General features: G+C 56.2%; 1 protein-coding gene across 2 annotated transcripts in view; it reads left to right on the top strand.

Annotated features, from left to right (window-relative positions):
- The first annotated feature begins 2,722 nt into the window (after positions 1–2,722).
- DHRS3 (dehydrogenase/reductase 3) overlaps positions 2,723–16,530 on the top strand; it is a 41,554-nt gene continuing 27,746 nt past the window's right edge. The window contains exons 1-2 of one of the 2 annotated variants that reach the window (XM_079776767.1): positions 2,723–2,885; positions 2,996–3,095. Coding sequence is in view for 1 of the 2 variants with exons in the window: in XM_079776766.1 (XP_079632892.1) it covers positions 4,529–4,723 (195 nt within the window). In the remaining variant the exon portion in view is untranslated. The other variant, XM_079776766.1, reaches the window with a different exon arrangement.

Genomic DNA, 16,530 nt, shown 5'->3' on the forward strand with positions numbered 1-16,530 from the left:
GATAAAGCAGCCAGAGCTGAGCATTTGACCAGGGTTCAATTCCCACCGCCCTCTCTCAGCCCTGAGATCTTGAAGGACTTTCTTAACTCCTCTAAGCCTCAGGTAAGTAAAGGTAGAAGGCAAGGCTTGAGACCCATTTATTTCCAGCTCTCAGCTGAGATGGTAATAAGCAAAGTGCCTGGTTAAAAGGCTTCACATGTGTGTTTGGCCCTGGGGATGCAATAGTAAGTAAAAAAAAAAAAAAAATGGGGCTTGGCCCTGGGGGTGCGAGGAGTGGGGTGACTGGTTACAGCCTGGTGGCCCATCCAGGGCCAGTAAGTTCCCTGCAGGTCACAGGTGGCTCTCTCAGGGCGGGTGGGGGCAGGGGGTACCTATAATCCTGGAACTGGCTGCCTGGCTGGAAGGCGCTCCAGCCCGCCCTGCTGAGTCCTCACACCTCCCTGGGCCGGGAGGGCTGAGTCATGGAAACAGCTCCTCAGGCTGCACCTCACCTCCCTCCTCCTTCAGGCCCACAAAGGCTCCTTTCACGTTTTTGGGGGGGGGGGGGGAGGCTGTGGGGCCCTCTCCCCAGGCTGGGATGTGAAATTCAAACTTCACCCTGGAGTTAAGTTCCCCACCCCCTGCCCCAAAGGAAACTAAGCGGGGGAGGGGCTACCAGGAGCAAAGGACCTGGGGTGGGGGGGAGAGGGTGCGAGGGGAGGGCAGTAGGCTCGCGTCCCTTGCAGTTCTCACTGAAGCCAAGCCCAGGGACCCTCTGTGCTGGCTGAGAGCTGTGCACCCCAGCCAGCACCCCTCGCCCTCATCTTCCTTGAGAACTGGGAGGGGGGAGCTCAGAGGAAGTGACAGCGCTTGTTGGGGCACCGAGGATGGGAGAGGCCTGAGGCTCGCAGGGATACTAGGCCCACAAAACCCACTCCCTGAAGGTGGAACAAGTAGAAATGAGGCGTCTGCTTCCCGGCCACCGTCCAACCCCAGTTCCTTTTAGGATTGTCTGCCGTTGCTTTTTACTCTGATTTCACCCCAATCCTGATGGTCGGAAAAGTAAGAGGCGCACCCCGCGTGGCCTTGCACGAGTTCCTCAGATTTGCTGAGCCTCCGTTTCCTCCCCATAAATGGCACAGTGGCACCCACCCCCTTGGGCTGTTAAGGAGAGTAAGTGCGAACCTGTGCACAAGGCCTGATACGGCTAAAGTCAGTTTGGGTTCTCAACCTCCTTCTCCCTCAGACACACGCCCAGAGAAAATGTAGGTAGGACTCTGGTCACCAGGTGGGTCTGGCGTCCGAACCGGTTGGAGATCAGGGGCCTCAGGGGAGCCCGCTGCTGTGTGTATGGGCTACTTAACACCTCTGTGCCTCAGTCTCCCCATAAAGCAGTGGGTGTGTGGGGACCTGGGGCTAAGGTCTTCAGGAGGCTTTTGAGGCCTGAAAGGAAAAGGATAGCTTGGTGGGTTAGCAGAAAAGGGGGAGGCGGGAGGCCGGAGCAGTATCACACCCCGGCCACTAGGTGGCCTCGAGGATAACAGATGAGACCAGGCTGAGCGCACCCCTTCCAGCTCCAGACTCTCTGAGCCTTCTTCTTGGCAGGCCTGGCAGACACCAGGCATGGCCGGGTAGGAAGGGCCCGTCTCTCCAGGGCTGGGATTCCTTTTCCACTTTTACAGACCTCCCTCCGAGGTAGGAGGCGGCAATCACTCTAACCAGGTGCTGACTTGAGCCGTGGCCTGGGAGTTGGATGAAGGCAACGGCCTGCCTTTCAGTCATACTTCTGGAGGGTTGGATGGAGGCCGGAGGGAGCCTCATCCTGCCCCTCTCTCCTCCCTCCTGCCTGAATGGGGTGGGGGGGAAGACAAATCGGGTCTAGATTCAGATCCTTCCCTCCTGCACTTCCTGGCAGGGTAACCTGGCAAATGGGGATAATGGTCAGTGGGAGATTGCATGGTCAGTGGGAGATACAGTCAGAAGATAAGCATTTTTTACAATTTATTTTTATTGAGTGTATTATAGATGCCCCCCCCCCCCATTTTTACCCTTTTGCCCCGCTCCACCTGGCTCCTGCCCCACCCCAGGCCTTCATTGGTCTACTGTCTGTGTCCACGAGCTATGCATACACGCATAGAAATTCTTTGGTGAATCTCTTCCACCCACCCTCCCCCCTTCCCTCTGAGATCCGTCAGTCTGCTCCATGCTTCCAGGTCTCTGGACCTCTTTTGTTCATTCGATTCCACATGTATGCTTTCCGTGCAGGACAGAGCGTCTCTCATCCAACCCCACTCCCAAGCTCTCCCAGCTGCTTCCCGAGTAAGAGTTTCCCAGTTCACCTGGAAGATCCTCCCCTGCAGAACTTCTCCCCGGAACTCGGGGGGGGGGGGGGGGGTCTTTGCAGCGGAGGAGGAGGTAAACCCCAGCCACCTCTCCCCAAATCAGCCTAGCTCACAAGGACTTCCTCAAAGGGTCCTCAGCATTGGCCGAGCTGACTCCAGCGGTGGCACCGGGAACGTGGGGCGGGGAGGCCTGAACAAACCTGCCTGCAGAGCCGCTGACCCAGATGGCAGCGCAGCTCCCTGGCTCCCCCCTCACTCCTCCTGGCCTGGACCCGTGGGGGCAGCAGGAAGCAAGTCCCATCAGCACTTTTAACTGGGGCTGCTGCTTAGTGAGTCACCTCCCAGACTTCCTGCAACAGACAGCTCGGCAGAGCTGGGTCCCACCCTCCAGCAGGGGCGACGGGCTTCCTGGGGGGAAGACAGGAGGCTACAGGGTGGGTGCCCAGCGAGGGCAGCCCAAGGAGAGCCACGGAGAGAAGGCGCCGCCAGCGCGGCACAGGGGGCACTGGCTCAGGACGTTTTGTTTACAGGCTTTTGTTATTAAGGAAATTGCTGTCAGTCACGGTAATTCGAGCCCCGATGAGCAATAAATACGCTCCCACCTAATCTTATGGGGATTTTATTGGCACCTTGGGGGCAGAGTTCCTTACCCTGCCCACCTTTTCTCCTCACAGCAAAACCCTGCTCCCCAGCTGTTTCCCCCATCAGCGCGAGACTCCCGGCGCAGCTTGGGAAAGTGCACGCTAAGTGAAGACAGAAGACGTCTGGGCAAAGGTCGGGAGTGGCTTCCTGGTCCTACCTGCAGGCTGGGGGGCGGCCAAACGGCCCGACCTAAACCCTGGGCGACCTGGTTGGATCAAGGCATGCGCGAGCTCCCCCGGGCCTGCCCCGAACGCCGGGGGGCAGTCACCTGGTCCCCGGGGCACCCCCGCTCCGGGAGACCGCGTCCGGGACCAGGAGGAATGTCTCGACGAGGGAGCCGGTTCGCAGGAGTCGGTTCCAGCGCGTTGGAGTTACAGCTGCGAGCTCTCAGAGGCACCGCCGGCAAGCCCCGGCTTGCAAATAGGGGAGCCAGCCCCGGGAGGACTCGCGTCGGAGCGAACCCGGGGGCGCGCCCGCGCGCGCGCGCGCGCGCCCCGCGACCGCGCAGGGGGAGGGGAAGCCGCGGCAGCCAGTCAGAGGAACGGGAGTGAAGCCTCCGACCAACTTTAACTGTCAATCAGACTTAATGGGGTATTAAAAAAAAAAAAAAATGGGGGGAAAAACGGCCGCCCTCTAGTTCCGCGCGCTGCCGCCCCAGGAGCGAATGAATAAGGCGGCGCAGACCCGGGTGTCCGATCCACGCGCGCTCCGCACCCGGGCCCTCTCCAAGTTGGAAAGGACAAAAAGAAGGCAATAAATGCTAACGAGGGAGAGAAAGGGAGCCGGATCGGGCGGCAACTCCCAGCCGCGGCTGGAAGAGAGAGGGAGGGAGCCGGAGAGAGCGAGCGCGCGCGAGGGCGAGCCATGCACGTAAAGAAACTGACACCCGGACCCCCCACTTCTGCTGCACGTTGCTGGCAATCAGAGCGCGTTTAAGCAATTTCCTGAGCCCAAGAATAGCAATGAGTCGGGAGCCTTTCGCGGGCTGAAATTGGGAGCTCCCAGCACTTTTCCCCCCACTTTTTTTTTTTTTTTTTCCTTCCTGGAGAAGGGGTGGGGAAGCGCTACAATTTGGAAACAGCTTTTTTTTTTTTTTTTTTTCATCTTGCACTTTGAAACCGCGGGACTGTAGCAGGGTGCGCGCGTGTGGTTGGTGCCCTTTTCCCCCCCTTCCTCTGCCTAAACTCCTCTGTCAGCCTGTAAACATTACCTGCGAATTCCCCAGCCGAAACGGCAGCCGGGGCAAGAAACTTCTTGTTAGAACTTCCCACCTCCGGCTCCCCCTCCACCCCTCTTACTGTCCCAACCTTCGGAGACTCGTTTTCTCCTCCCCAGGAGGATTTATCTTTGCTTTTTTTTTTTTTTTTCCTTTCTTTCTTTTTCTTTTTCTCACCCGGTGCTTTGCACTTGGGAAGAGGTGATTTCCAGAGTGGCCAGGTGGGACGCCTCTCTGCCCCTCATTCCGTTTATTTATTATTGTTTGGAGGTGTTTTCTTTTTCAATTCCTGTTTTGTTCGGCTCGGGGAGTTTCGCCCCCCGCCCTGCCCGGCTCCGCGGCGCGGAGGATGGTGTGGAAATGGCTGGGCGCGTTGGTGGTGTTCCCTCTCCAGATGATCTATCTGGTGGCGAAGGCGGCCGTCGGACTGGTGCTGCCCGCCAAGCTGCGGGACCTGTCTCGGGAGAACGTGCTCATCACCGGCGGCGGCAGAGGCATCGGGCGCCAGCTCGCCCGCGAGTTCGCAGAACGCGGCGCCAGGAAGGTATGGGGGGCGAGGCGAGTCCCGCGGGTGGGGGCCGGAGTTGCTTGGGACCACGGGAGCGGAGGCGGGGTGTGTGTGTGTGTGTGTGTGTGTGTGTGTGTGTGTGTGTGTGTGTGTTGGGGGGGGGGGCGTGCGCCCACCTGCCGCCGCCGCCCGAACCCGCGCCCGGGACCTGAGAGTCGCCCGCCGCCCGACTTCTCTGCGCCACCCGCGAACGCTGAGCTAGTCAGTTTCACCTTGTAAATTTCCCGGGCCCTGGACTGTCTGTTTTGGCAGGTCCGGAGCTGGTCTGCTCCCGTAGGATCCGTGGCTTGGCTGGCTGTTCACCCCCACCCCGAAACTTGGGAGACCCACCCATTTCCCACATTCCTCCCTCCCCGGGAAGGTGTTGCGTCCCCCCCTCCTCGCTTCCCCTCTTCGCCACCGCCGCGGCGAGTGGAGGGTGTGTGCGCTCCTGGGGAGAGCTGGGAGCCAGCGGCTGCTTGCTGGCGCTTCGTATTTTCCTTGGCAACCCGCTTCCCAGCCCCAACCTGGGCGGCTGCGGCGCTGGAGGCACCGAGAGAGAGGATATACTTGGTTTGGGTTTGAAAAAAGGGGAAGTGGTCTTTGATGGTCTAGCCTGGCTTGACAGGCGCTGGGAGGCCCAGGTGTTTGGAAATCTGGAGAGAGGGGGGACGGGAACCGGCAGCTGATAAAGAGCCCTTGTTCTTACCTTCAACCCTGTCCCCACCCCCCGCACCCCCACCCCCCAAAACAGCCTGGGAGGGGATCCCTGCCTCCCAGCGCCGCCTGTAACTTTTTGGTAGTCCCAGCACCTCTTTCTCCAGTTTCCCCAGACCTGGTGCCGGGGAGCGGGGAGGGTGAGCCGGCTGTCACCCAACTCCAACCCTAGCCAGGCTGACTCACCCAGCCCTGTGAAGAGGAAGAGCAAAAACAGGGAATTCGTTTGAAACTTAAACTGTTGAGAGCCAGGGGGGGGGGTGGGGGTGAAAGGGCCAGCAAAGCCAGCTGATCTGACAGGGGGCCACATACCTGGGAGATTAAGTAAATATGTAGAAAACCAAACCTGCATGTAATTCCAGGTTGCTTTTGTTTTGTTAAATGCTGCCCCGAGATTTACAATTCCTCGGGGGGGTGGCTGGGACTGGGACTGAACTTTGGAGCCTGAGCTATCAGCCAAAGCTGATCACCATTTAACTCTTCCCTCGCCGGCCGGCGGGGGCGTCCTGGCCCGGGCAAGCCGGGGTCTGCTGTCCGGGGCTCCCGCTTCTCCTTGGGTGGTTTGGACAGCTGCTTGACCTTGCAGTTGGAAGGGGAGTTTGGGAGTGTTTTTAACCCTTGGACACACAGAAAAAGGAGAAGTAAGACTTGTTCTCAGCAGTTTCATTTCCTCGGGATGATGCGCCGGGGAAGGGGCTCAGGAGGGCAGATGAGGGTGTCCTTGCAGGGGGACGTGGAGTTGAGGACCGTCGCGTGTGATTGTCATTCCTTAGCTGTCTGCATCCCACAGAAACGTTCTTCTGACTCTCCCAGCTGGCCCCAGTCCTGCGTCTCTCGCTGCTCCTGTAACTGGCTGCAGGAGGCACACGAAGAACTCCTTGAGTCAATCTGGAAAAACTTGACTGACTATAAACAAGCCTAAATTGAAAGAAGCCTATGGCATTGGGGGAGGAGGGGGGGGAGCGTGCAGAGTGGGCCCTGCAAGTTCACACGCTGGGAGCCGCACCCCACCTCACTCGGGCTGGACCCTCTCTTCCAGGGAATGAACCAGGACCAATGGGAAATATCTTAAAGTGGCACCAGGTCCCCAGAAACAGGATCCACGGGGCCCCCGAAACTCCCAGTGCCATTCACCCTAGGTTCAGTCACCAGACCTGTTGGGGTGACCAGGAACGCTCCCTGTAACTCATAATTATCCGGCCAATTACTGGAGCGACTTTTGAATGAGCTGTCCCCTCTCTGTCACGCTGTCGCCGTGGGAAATTTGGAATCTTGCCTGAGCCCATCTGGGCCCAGGGACCATCTCCAGACCTAGGAGTGTTTGGGGGCCCAGTGGACTTGGGGACCAAGGGACAAGTGTGGTGGAGTGGGGGATTCCCAGGAGACTGCGGGGTGGGTGATGTGAACCATGGGCCTTGGGTAGGTCCTGGAGCTGCTGGAGAGAGCTGGGAGGGCAGCGCCCCCTGCAGCCTGCAGCGAGGTTAGACAGGTGGTAGTGTCAAACCGCAGATGGCTGTGCCTCCTTTGGTGGAAGGAGGGGCTGCCTCTGAGAGCCCTTCCAGCTTGGATTTGGGGTGGGGTGGACTCAGGGGGGGAAAGGCCCCCAGAGAGAAAGAAAGGAGGAAGAGCCGAGTCTGCCAACAGCCCGCAGGTCCAGGAAAGGTCTGTTTACTTTTGGGGGCGAGTGCCTATCCAGTTTCACACAATGACCTTGAGTCAAACAGGATTTGGCAATATTTGTGGACAGTAGTGTGCCTTAGGCCGTAAAGGTGACCCAAATAAGGGCTTTTCTTAAAGGGACACAAAGGCTCCAGGAATTAGAGAGGTCCCCCCCATGTGCCGAGGGTGCCACGGCAGGGCTAGGCAAGGTTAGGGTCTCTCAGGGGAAGGCTCTTCTTCCTTTTTATTTTCCATGTCCTCCTGGGGTTCCTCCCATGAAAGCATTTATAGAGCTTGGGCCCATGCCTCTTCCCCCCAAAGGCTCCTGGCCAGCTAGTCAGCTGGCCCAGCCTCCAACGTCTTTGACCTTGACATGGTTTTTACAGGAGGAGGGGGAGGAGGAGGAGAAGTGGACTGTTTGTTTGGAAGCATTTGCAGTGGCTGTTCCAGCCTTGGGTCCGGTACGAGGACGTGGCTGGACCAGAGGCCTGAGCCGTGATGGCAGGCTTGCAGAGGCAGGGGCCACATACCAGGGCCTGAGCGCCCCATCGAGGAGGGGTAGAGCCGGGACTCGGGGACCCATCTCAGGGAGGTGGTGTGAGAACTGGCTCGCAGTTGCGTCTGCCTTGCTGCCACGGAATTGACAGTGTGTGCGCCTCTAGCCCTGTTCCTAAAGCAGCCAGCCGTGAGCTAGCCTCTGATGTAGATGTGTGAATCCCATTCTCCATCACATCCATCCAGCAAATCCCATGCTCTTCTCCTTCCTGACCCTGGGGCAGGCCCAGGCCCATCTGCCCCAGGACGGCAGCCTTCGCGAGACCTCAGCAAAGCCTGCCGAGTGTCTGCCAGCGTTGGTGCAGCGCTGGGTCCAGGTTGGGGGCTAGATACAATAAAGATGAATGAAGACAGAGAGACGCGGCCAGGTGCTCACAGTCAAGGCCCAGATTACGGCGTGCGTTCGTTTCCCGTGGCCGCCATAACAGACTGCCACGAACTTGGTGGCTTACAACAGTGGCAACACATTCTCTCACAGCTCTGGGGGCCACAGAGCTGGAATCAAGGTGTTGGCAGAGCCCCACCCCCTCCAGAGACTCTAGGGGACAACCCTTCCTTGCCTCTTCCAGCCCCTGGTGACTCCTCGTGGCTCCTGGGTGGTGTCCTCGGCTGGTGGCAGTCTCTCTCCGGTCTCTGCCTCTGTCTTCACGGGGGTGTCTGCTTTGTCGCTCTGTGTGTCTCTGTGTCCTCTCATCTTCTTAGAAGGACACCCTCATGGGGTTTAGGGCACACACTAAATTCGGTATGACCTCACCTGGAGATCCTTAACCAATTACCTTTCCAAAGACCTCAGTGGACGAAAAAGGGGCCACCTGCTAACCCTGACGAGCTCAGGGGAGGCCAGCATGGCAGGCCCTGCGAACTCAGACGGAGAGGAACCACACGGGATGACCGGAACATGAAAACTCCTCACGAAAAGTGAGTCATTGTGGTAGTCACATCCTGGGCCTGTGGCTTCCTCGACAAAGATCAGTCTTTACCTTAACTGAGCCTGTCTGTTGTCTTTTGCATCTAAGATAACATACCTTTGAACTGTCAGAGGAATCTCCTTTTTCAGACCCCTCAGGGCTCGTGTAAGCACCAGAGCAGAGACCAGAGACCCTTCACTGTTCCCTTGTTCCCCGAACACCATCTCTGTGCGCTGTAAATATTAACTGCTAACTATCCCGCACCCAGCAATGTCAGAGAAGTACGTGTTTCTCCATTTTTCTTTTTATCCAATCCCAGGGATTCCCTCTCCCCGTGGCTTTCTCCCGCCCCCTTCACCTACGAGCATTGGGTTTCAGGTAACGCTCCTGAGTCTCCTCCTTGGATTCTAATGGAAAATGAGCTGCGAAACGGCCATTCTCCAGAGCATCTTTTCAATTCGTTAAGATTTTGCTTTCTGGCTCAAATAAACTCTTAAAAAAGATGCTCTACAGGTTTGGACGTTTCCTAGGTCAACACCCTATTTCCAAATAAGGTCATGTTCAGAGGTTCCAGGTAAACATGAATTTTGAGGGGACACAAAACAGAGGAGGCCCAGTGGAGCTGTTAAACTGGCTCAGGGGAAGCTTCATGGAGGAAGTGGCATTTGAGTGAGCCTCGAAGAAGGTCAATCAGCCCAGCCGGTGTGGTTCAGTGGTTGAGCATTGACCTATGACTAAGGTGACCAGATCGTCCCGCTTTTGGCGGTACAATCCCGATTTTTAACAACGTGTCCCGTGTCCCACGGCATTTTAAAAAAGTCCCTATTTTTGGAAAGAATCTTTTTAAAATAGGGACTTTTTTAAAACGCCGTGGGACGCAGGACAAATTGTTAAAAATCGGTTTTGTCCCGCCAAAAGTGGGACGATCTGGTCACCTTACCTATGACCCAGAAGGTCACAGTTCAATTCCTGGACAGGGCATATGCTCGGGTTGCGGGCTCGATCTCAGTGTGGGGTGTGCAGGAGGCAGCCCATCAACAACTTTCTCTCATCACTGATGTTTCAATCTCTCTCTCTCTCCCTCTCCCTTCCTTTCTGAAATCAATAAAAAAAAACACATATATATATATTTTTTAAAGAGTCAACCAGAAGGGATGTGAGAAGGGCAATCCAGGCGCAAGAAACTACCCGATCAAAGGCTGCGTTCCGGGCTGGAATTGAAGGAGGGAGGGAGGGAGAAGGCAAAGAAGGAAACTATTGCAGAGCTTGGGAGGTCAGCAGGGACTTCGTACCTCACACTCAGCGTTAGGCCGGTACTGATGAGAACAGGAAAAAGGAGAGAGAGGAGAGGGGTTCAGACAGGTCATCTTACGGGACGACGCAGAGTCATCGGGGCAAAAGTGCTGCACTAAACAACTGGCATGTGATGAAGGTCACAAGGGCACGGGTGGCTTGGGAGATAGCGGTGCCATCTCCCCAATCCGCACCCCAAATGCAGCCTTTGGTGGGAATTTCTGGGAAAAGTACCAGGCTTCCATTTGGCAGCCGGGAAGGTGGGCTACCCGTCCTACCTGCCACATCTGGGGAAAGCCCTTCAGCTCCTAGCATGTGGCATCCGGTCCCGAGGTTTCAGACAACGGGCCTTACCATTCGGCCTGCCTCCCGAACGGGACAAACACCTCCCTCTGTCTGCCCACCTCCTTCCCCTGGGGAACAAAAGCGGCCACCTCTAGGGTCACGCCCCCTGCTGCCGGGCTCACCTGGGCTGGGAGGCCAGAGGCCAGAAGGTTCTAGACTGGGCTCCGCTGAGACCCTGCTTCCGGCTGCAGCTAAGAAACACACCTGTGAAGTGAGAGGCGATACAAGGACCACTAAGATCCTAGCCCGCTCTAAAATTCTCCTGTGTGGATCGGCCATCCCAGGAAAGAAACCGATGGCCAAGCTCCCTGAGTTGCGAGGAGACTCCAGCAAAAGCAGTTTGTCCTCGTGGCTGCTCATCTCATTGAAAAAGCAACTCGGTTAGAAAATACACCCTCGGTGGGTAGGACAGGCCCCCCTTCCCCCGCCCCCCGCCCCAGCAGCCACCAGGTAGCCATCTGCCATGGATGTATTTCTTCTCTTGGAGGAGATGTTAATATTTTTAACCTGTAGCTTCCCAGGTAATGTGTGGCCTAAGTTTTCCAATGAGCACAACTTCCTGTTTATTATCCTAAAATCACCAAATTGTCTATTTGGGCTTCGAAGAATGCTCCCTAGGCTCAGTAACACCGAACCTGAATCAAGAGGTCCTGCTTAGGCCCGGCCGGCGTGGCTCAGCGGTGGAGGCCACGGTTCCTGCTTTGGTCTAGCTAGCCCACTCCAGGCGCTTCTGAACTTTCAGCTTTTCTGAGCCCAGGGCCCCTGCGGGCCCCTGCACAGAGCCCTCCCAACCTCCTCGGCATGCTGGTTACTTCTGGTTCATTTCCATCTTCTTACTGTTTGAGGTACCACTGAGAAAACCATCTCGACCTTATTCATGAGAAGTTAGCTCTTAGCTATCCTTTTCTATTTTTTATAATATATTTTTATTGATTTCAGAGAGGAAGGGAGAGGGGGAGAGAGATAGAAACATCAAGGATGAGAGAGAACCATTGATCGGCTGCCTTTTGCATGCCCACACTGGGGATTGAGCCCAGAACCCGGACATATGCCCCAACCGGGAATCAGACCGTGACCTCCTGATTCATAGGTCAATGCTCAACCACTGAGCCATGCAGCTGGGCTTCGCCCTCCTTTTCTATCCTGGAAAGAGACCTGGCAGTTGCAATCACTGCCACTTGTCCTTGAAGACCTGGTTCCAACCTGCTGCCGCCCAAATCCAGCATCATTCTGGGCATCCGTGCAGGGAGGGCTCCAGACCCAACACCCTCTCCTTTGTCTTTGGGCAAAAGCAGGACCACACTTAGAAGGTGATAAGGCGTTCTCCTTGTTGGCTGCAGAAGACACCATCGGAAGAATATCCCACGTGTGTAAGATACTTGAAAGGGAATGTTTGAGACGCTATTCAGATGAAGCGCACAGGTCAGGAGGCAGTTGGAGCCAAACGAGCAGGAGGAAAGCGAACCTCAAATGTGCGCTTGTCGCCGGGGACCAGTGAGGGCCTTAGGGTGAGTTACGAAGATACGTGCATGTCTGGAGGCTGAGGAAGAGAGCGGACAGGACAGGCGAGGCCCCAGTGGTTCCGGCACTCATTCAGGCACTCAGCAGACCCGTTCCTGGACTCCCGCTCCCTCCTTTCCCACGTGGCCTCATCCGTGGGCCTTGCCTCCTTTGTTTTCTCCTTCGCACTTGCTGCGATCCACCCGGCTATTTTATGTGTCTTGTTTATTATCTGTCTGCCCCGCACTGAACTGTCAGCTCTAGGTGGGGACGTTTGTCTTCACTGCTCACTGCTATATCCCCAGTGTCTGAGGAAGGAATGTGCCCTACCCCCTTCCCTCCCCCACCCCCCCCCCCGGCTTCCCTGCCCCCATCCCTTATCCTGCTCCCCCACCCCCACCAGGCTCCCTCACACACCACACCCTCCTCACCCCTCATTCTCTGTGCTCCTGCCACACTGGCCTCCTCGCAGTCCCCCACATATCCTGGAGCTCCTCGTACTATAGGTGACCCTAGTCCTGTATGTGACAACCATAGCCTATGTGACTGTGGTGCTACACGGGACTGTAGCATTGTACGTGAGACTGTATGTAGTACTGAGTGCGAGTGGTACTCCATGTGGCTGTAGTGCTATCGTGGCTACAGTAGTCACGTGACTGTGGTGCCATACGTGATGGATACCGTGTCGACTGGGGTGCGACATGTGACTGTACTCTATGTGACTACAGGACTGTAAGTGCTTTCACATGTTCACTGTGTTGCCCATGCCCAGGGCAGGTACGATCAACAGCCCAGTTCTAAGACGCAGATGAAGTGAGCTGCCCAGGATGCTTGGCCTGCGTTAGACTTTGAACCCCCGATTGCCAGCTTCAAAACCAGGGCCTTTCCTGCCAGAAGAAATAACCTCAGCCGGCCGCCTACCCCGGTCGGGGTCACGGAGAGGTCAAGAGACAAGCTGTGGAACAGTGGGGCCTGGCGCACAGAGGGTTCTGCAGAGAGGGCCGATAAGCAGTAGCGGAGTCAACAGGATGGCGCAGGATGTCGTTAAAATTACTTTTACAAAAACAATGTTTTAGCCACTGAGTAGCAGTATTTGCATACAATGACTGGGATACTTGCCAGGGGATTAAGGTAGTCATTGGTTATCAGGCCTCTGCTTTAAACAAGTAACTGATAAGCAGAAAACCAGCAGCAGCCCGGTTTCATTCACTGGACCACAGTGTAGCACCTCAAACATGCAAGGAGCCAGCTCCCAGGGACGAGTGAGCGAGTGAGCACTGCTCCTTCCAGCTAGACCCGAGGTCACTGAGCTGGAGCCTCTGAAGTGATCCGAGAGCTGGGATAGGACAGAGAAGGGAGAGATCATTATAAATTAAGGGAAACCTTAGAAGGCTTCTTGAAGGAGGTGGCAACTGAGGGGGTTACAGCGAGTCTTTATCTTTTGCTGGTTATAGAGCCCTTAGAGGATCTGAAGAAAGTATAAATGCCCCAAGAAGAATGCACAAAGATTCACATTTTTACACTTTTAAGGGACCCCCCAGCCCTACCCCCATGCCCATCTCAGACTCCAGGTTAAAAAGGCCTGGATTAGATCTGATCAAAACCCGTCTAACTCCTTCCGGTTTGGATCTAGGTCCAGGACTGGAGCTCACGTCAGTGGCAGGGGGCTGTCTGGTGTCTTGCAACCCAGAAGCCAGGACCAAGCCCGGGGTGGACATTGCAGATCTGTGGCCTGGTGGTGCTTCATGCCAGCAAAGGCCACCCAGCCCAAGCCTGTCTGACTCCACTGTACCCCTGCTTTAGGGAAGGTGACCTTGAATTCCCTTTCAGTGGCCTTGCAGGGAAGGGGCTAGAAAGCATTTGGATCAATGAACCATGTGGTCATTTTGTCCACACTGAAAGGGACCCCTGGGGGTGTTCAAGGATAACTGTCTCCTTTCTAGAGACTCGGCCATCCACACCCCAATAGCCCCCAAGGCAGACCCCAGCTCCAGCTGTTAATTTGTATTTATTTATTTATTTTAATTGATTTCAGAGAGGACGGGAGAGGGAGAGATAGAAACATCAATGAGGAGAGAGAGTCATCGATTGGCTGCCTCCTGCACACCCTACACTGGGGATCGAGCCAGAAACCAGGGCAGGTGCCCTGCCCGGGAATCGAACCATGACCTTTTGGTTCATAGGTCGACACTCAACCACTGAGCCACGCCAGCTGGGCACCAGCTGATGTTTTAAAACAACATTTTCAAACTGGGTTCCAGAGCACCCGAGGGGCTCCAGGAAGGTGGACCCTGTGGGAGGGGCTGCAGGTGGGGCTCTGAGGGGCCCCCACCTCCATGGACCTAGATTGGCTTCCATTCCATGTAATCTTAGGTTCCATGTAAGATCGTGTGTGTGTGTTTTTAAAGAATGCTGTGGATTCAAAGTGAAGAAAGAATAGGCTGGAAAATCACTGTGTTAGCAAATCACTGCAGACACCTCTCCCTTACTTGGATCTGCTGAGGCGTCTCATTGGGTTCTTAACCTTCGACTCTTTACTCCAAGTGAGGGAGCTGGTGGATGGAAGTGACTCCCTCTTAATTTGCACCTTTGCCCCTCAGGAAGGGGGCCCCCCCTCCCACCCCAAGCATGCGGAAGCCCAGGCCCTGCTCAGCCCTCAGCCAGGGCCCCTCTGCCAGCACTGCGGAGCCCTAATTATCAAGCAGGCCTGAGACAACCTCCCCACGGGGGCCCAGCCCATATTCAGCTCCCAGCCTTGGGAAAATGTGACGGGGCCACCCAGCCCCAAAGCCAGGGGCTGCCTATAGGTACAGCCACCACGCTCTGTTGAATGGCAGAGCCCAGCCCGCCTGCCAGAGCACTCATGCCCTTGTGCAGGTCAGGGCTGCTGGGAACCAGTTCCTGAGCCCACAAATCCTAGGCGGCCTCCCAGCGACCTGCTGTGTGGCCTTGGTCAAGTAACTTGATCTCTCTGGGCTTTATTTGCCCCATCTGATACTTGGAGTGAGATAAATAACGTAAAACTCCTAGGTCAGCACGAGAACACTGGCAAGAAATGGTGGCTCCGCCCCGTGGGTGGCAGGGGGGCCGTGGATACCCGCAGCCCTGGCTCTGCGCCTTTTGCTCGTTGAACCAGGTGCTCTGCTGGGCACGAGGGGCAAAAGGCAAAAGACCCGCTGGCCGGACTCGCCCCGCTTCTGGGATTCCCCGGGGAGGAAGGGAGAATGCTGCCCGGGCCACAGAGGCCTCAGGAATGCCGGCTCTTGGCCCTAGCTATCAGCGGGAGGGAATCCGTCTCCCTCAGGGAGCGCCACAGCCTGTCGAGGTGACTGGTGAGAACAGCCTCTTTCTTCGTGGGCAGGGCCAGCCCAGTGCAGGTCCTTCTGTGGCTGAGGAGTGGAGGCCGGTCCAGGGCTGGGCCTCTGCTCTGTCCCTGCTGCCCACTCCGCTGACCACCTCCCAACTTCCCCTGTGTGAGCATTCGTCACTGTCATCGCTGCGTCCAAGTAGCTCAACTGGTCAGGGTGGGGCTGTGGTGAGGTCAAAGTCATGGGTTACCATGGCAGCTCACCACGCTTGGTGGCTGCTTGTTGTCTTCCCCAAGAGATCGTAAGAGCCTCAGGGACAGGGGACGTGTCCTCTTACCGAGTGTCCTGGGCACCTGGCACAGCCTCTGGCACACAGTAGGCACTTTATAATCGTTTGCTGTCTGAGCAAAAATGCATGACCAATCCATCATGGCTAATTAGAGACCATTTTTTAGTGAGCACCTACTACGTGCCAGGGACCATTCTGAGTACTTGACAGTCGTTTACTTCCCCCAGTAACTGCGTACTGTTATCGTCCTCGTTTCACTGGTCAAGATGCTGGGGGTCACGAACTTAAGATCACACAGCTAGTAAGTGACCAAGTAGGGTTTGAACCCAGGGCACCTGCTCTTGAACCCGTGAGTTTTGTTGCCTCTCGGTCATTCTATGGAACAGAATAGACCATGTTGACAGCCCCGAGCAGAGTCTGTGCAGCGCATGCCTTCAGCAGCCAGGCCGTCCAAGTGGGTCAAACGACATGAGCTGCAGACTTTCTGATGGGCCCGGAGGTGTCCTCAGCCTGGTGTATTGACTCATGTGGCTGGAGGCCCCTGGCTGGTCTCACTCTGGGCACGGTACTGTCAGGACTCGGTCTCTCTTTCGGCAGGCCCTCTCTGCCACGGGGCTGCTCACCTCTGTCCCTGCTGCCTTAAATCCCCCCAGCTCCCATTCCCGTGGACAGATTGGTGTCCTCTGCCCTGCCGTTCCAGAGGGTCCCGGAATTGAGTCTCCCCGGCTGGGACTGCGTCAGCCTGAAGAAGTCACTTGTAATGGTTCCATGATTGATTGGCCAGCTGTGAGTCAGAGGCTCGTCTCTGAGCCAGGGGTGTACCAGCCCCGGCCAAACCACTGTGTTTGAGAGTGGGGAGGCAGGCTTTTGTGGGTAAAATTGGGGTGCTGTTCCAGGAGCAAGGGGGTTGGGAACAGATGTCCAGACCTCCTTCTTGTGGGAGCACCAATCCAATCCTTAGGGGGGAACTTCCAGGAGATTCTTGCCTGCCTGTGAGCTGGTCCTCCCGGGTCTAGTCCTGCAGACCTTGTCAGGTCATTGACTGACACTCACAGGTAAAAAGATGAGATGAACTTTTCAGAGTTGAGCTGAAACATCCTTGCCCTCAGGAAATTTGTAGTTCAAAGAGGCAAAATGGGCAGCCACTCAAAGTGGCCTAGTCTGTTGTCAACAGACCTCCTTTGCAGCTTTTTGTCTAGATTTCAGGCCACGGTGATAGGAGAGGAAAAA

Source organism: Cnephaeus nilssonii, assembly GCF_951640355.1.
Source record: "Cnephaeus nilssonii genome assembly, chromosome: 7".
NCBI lineage: Eukaryota > Metazoa > Chordata > Mammalia > Chiroptera > Vespertilionidae > Cnephaeus > Cnephaeus nilssonii.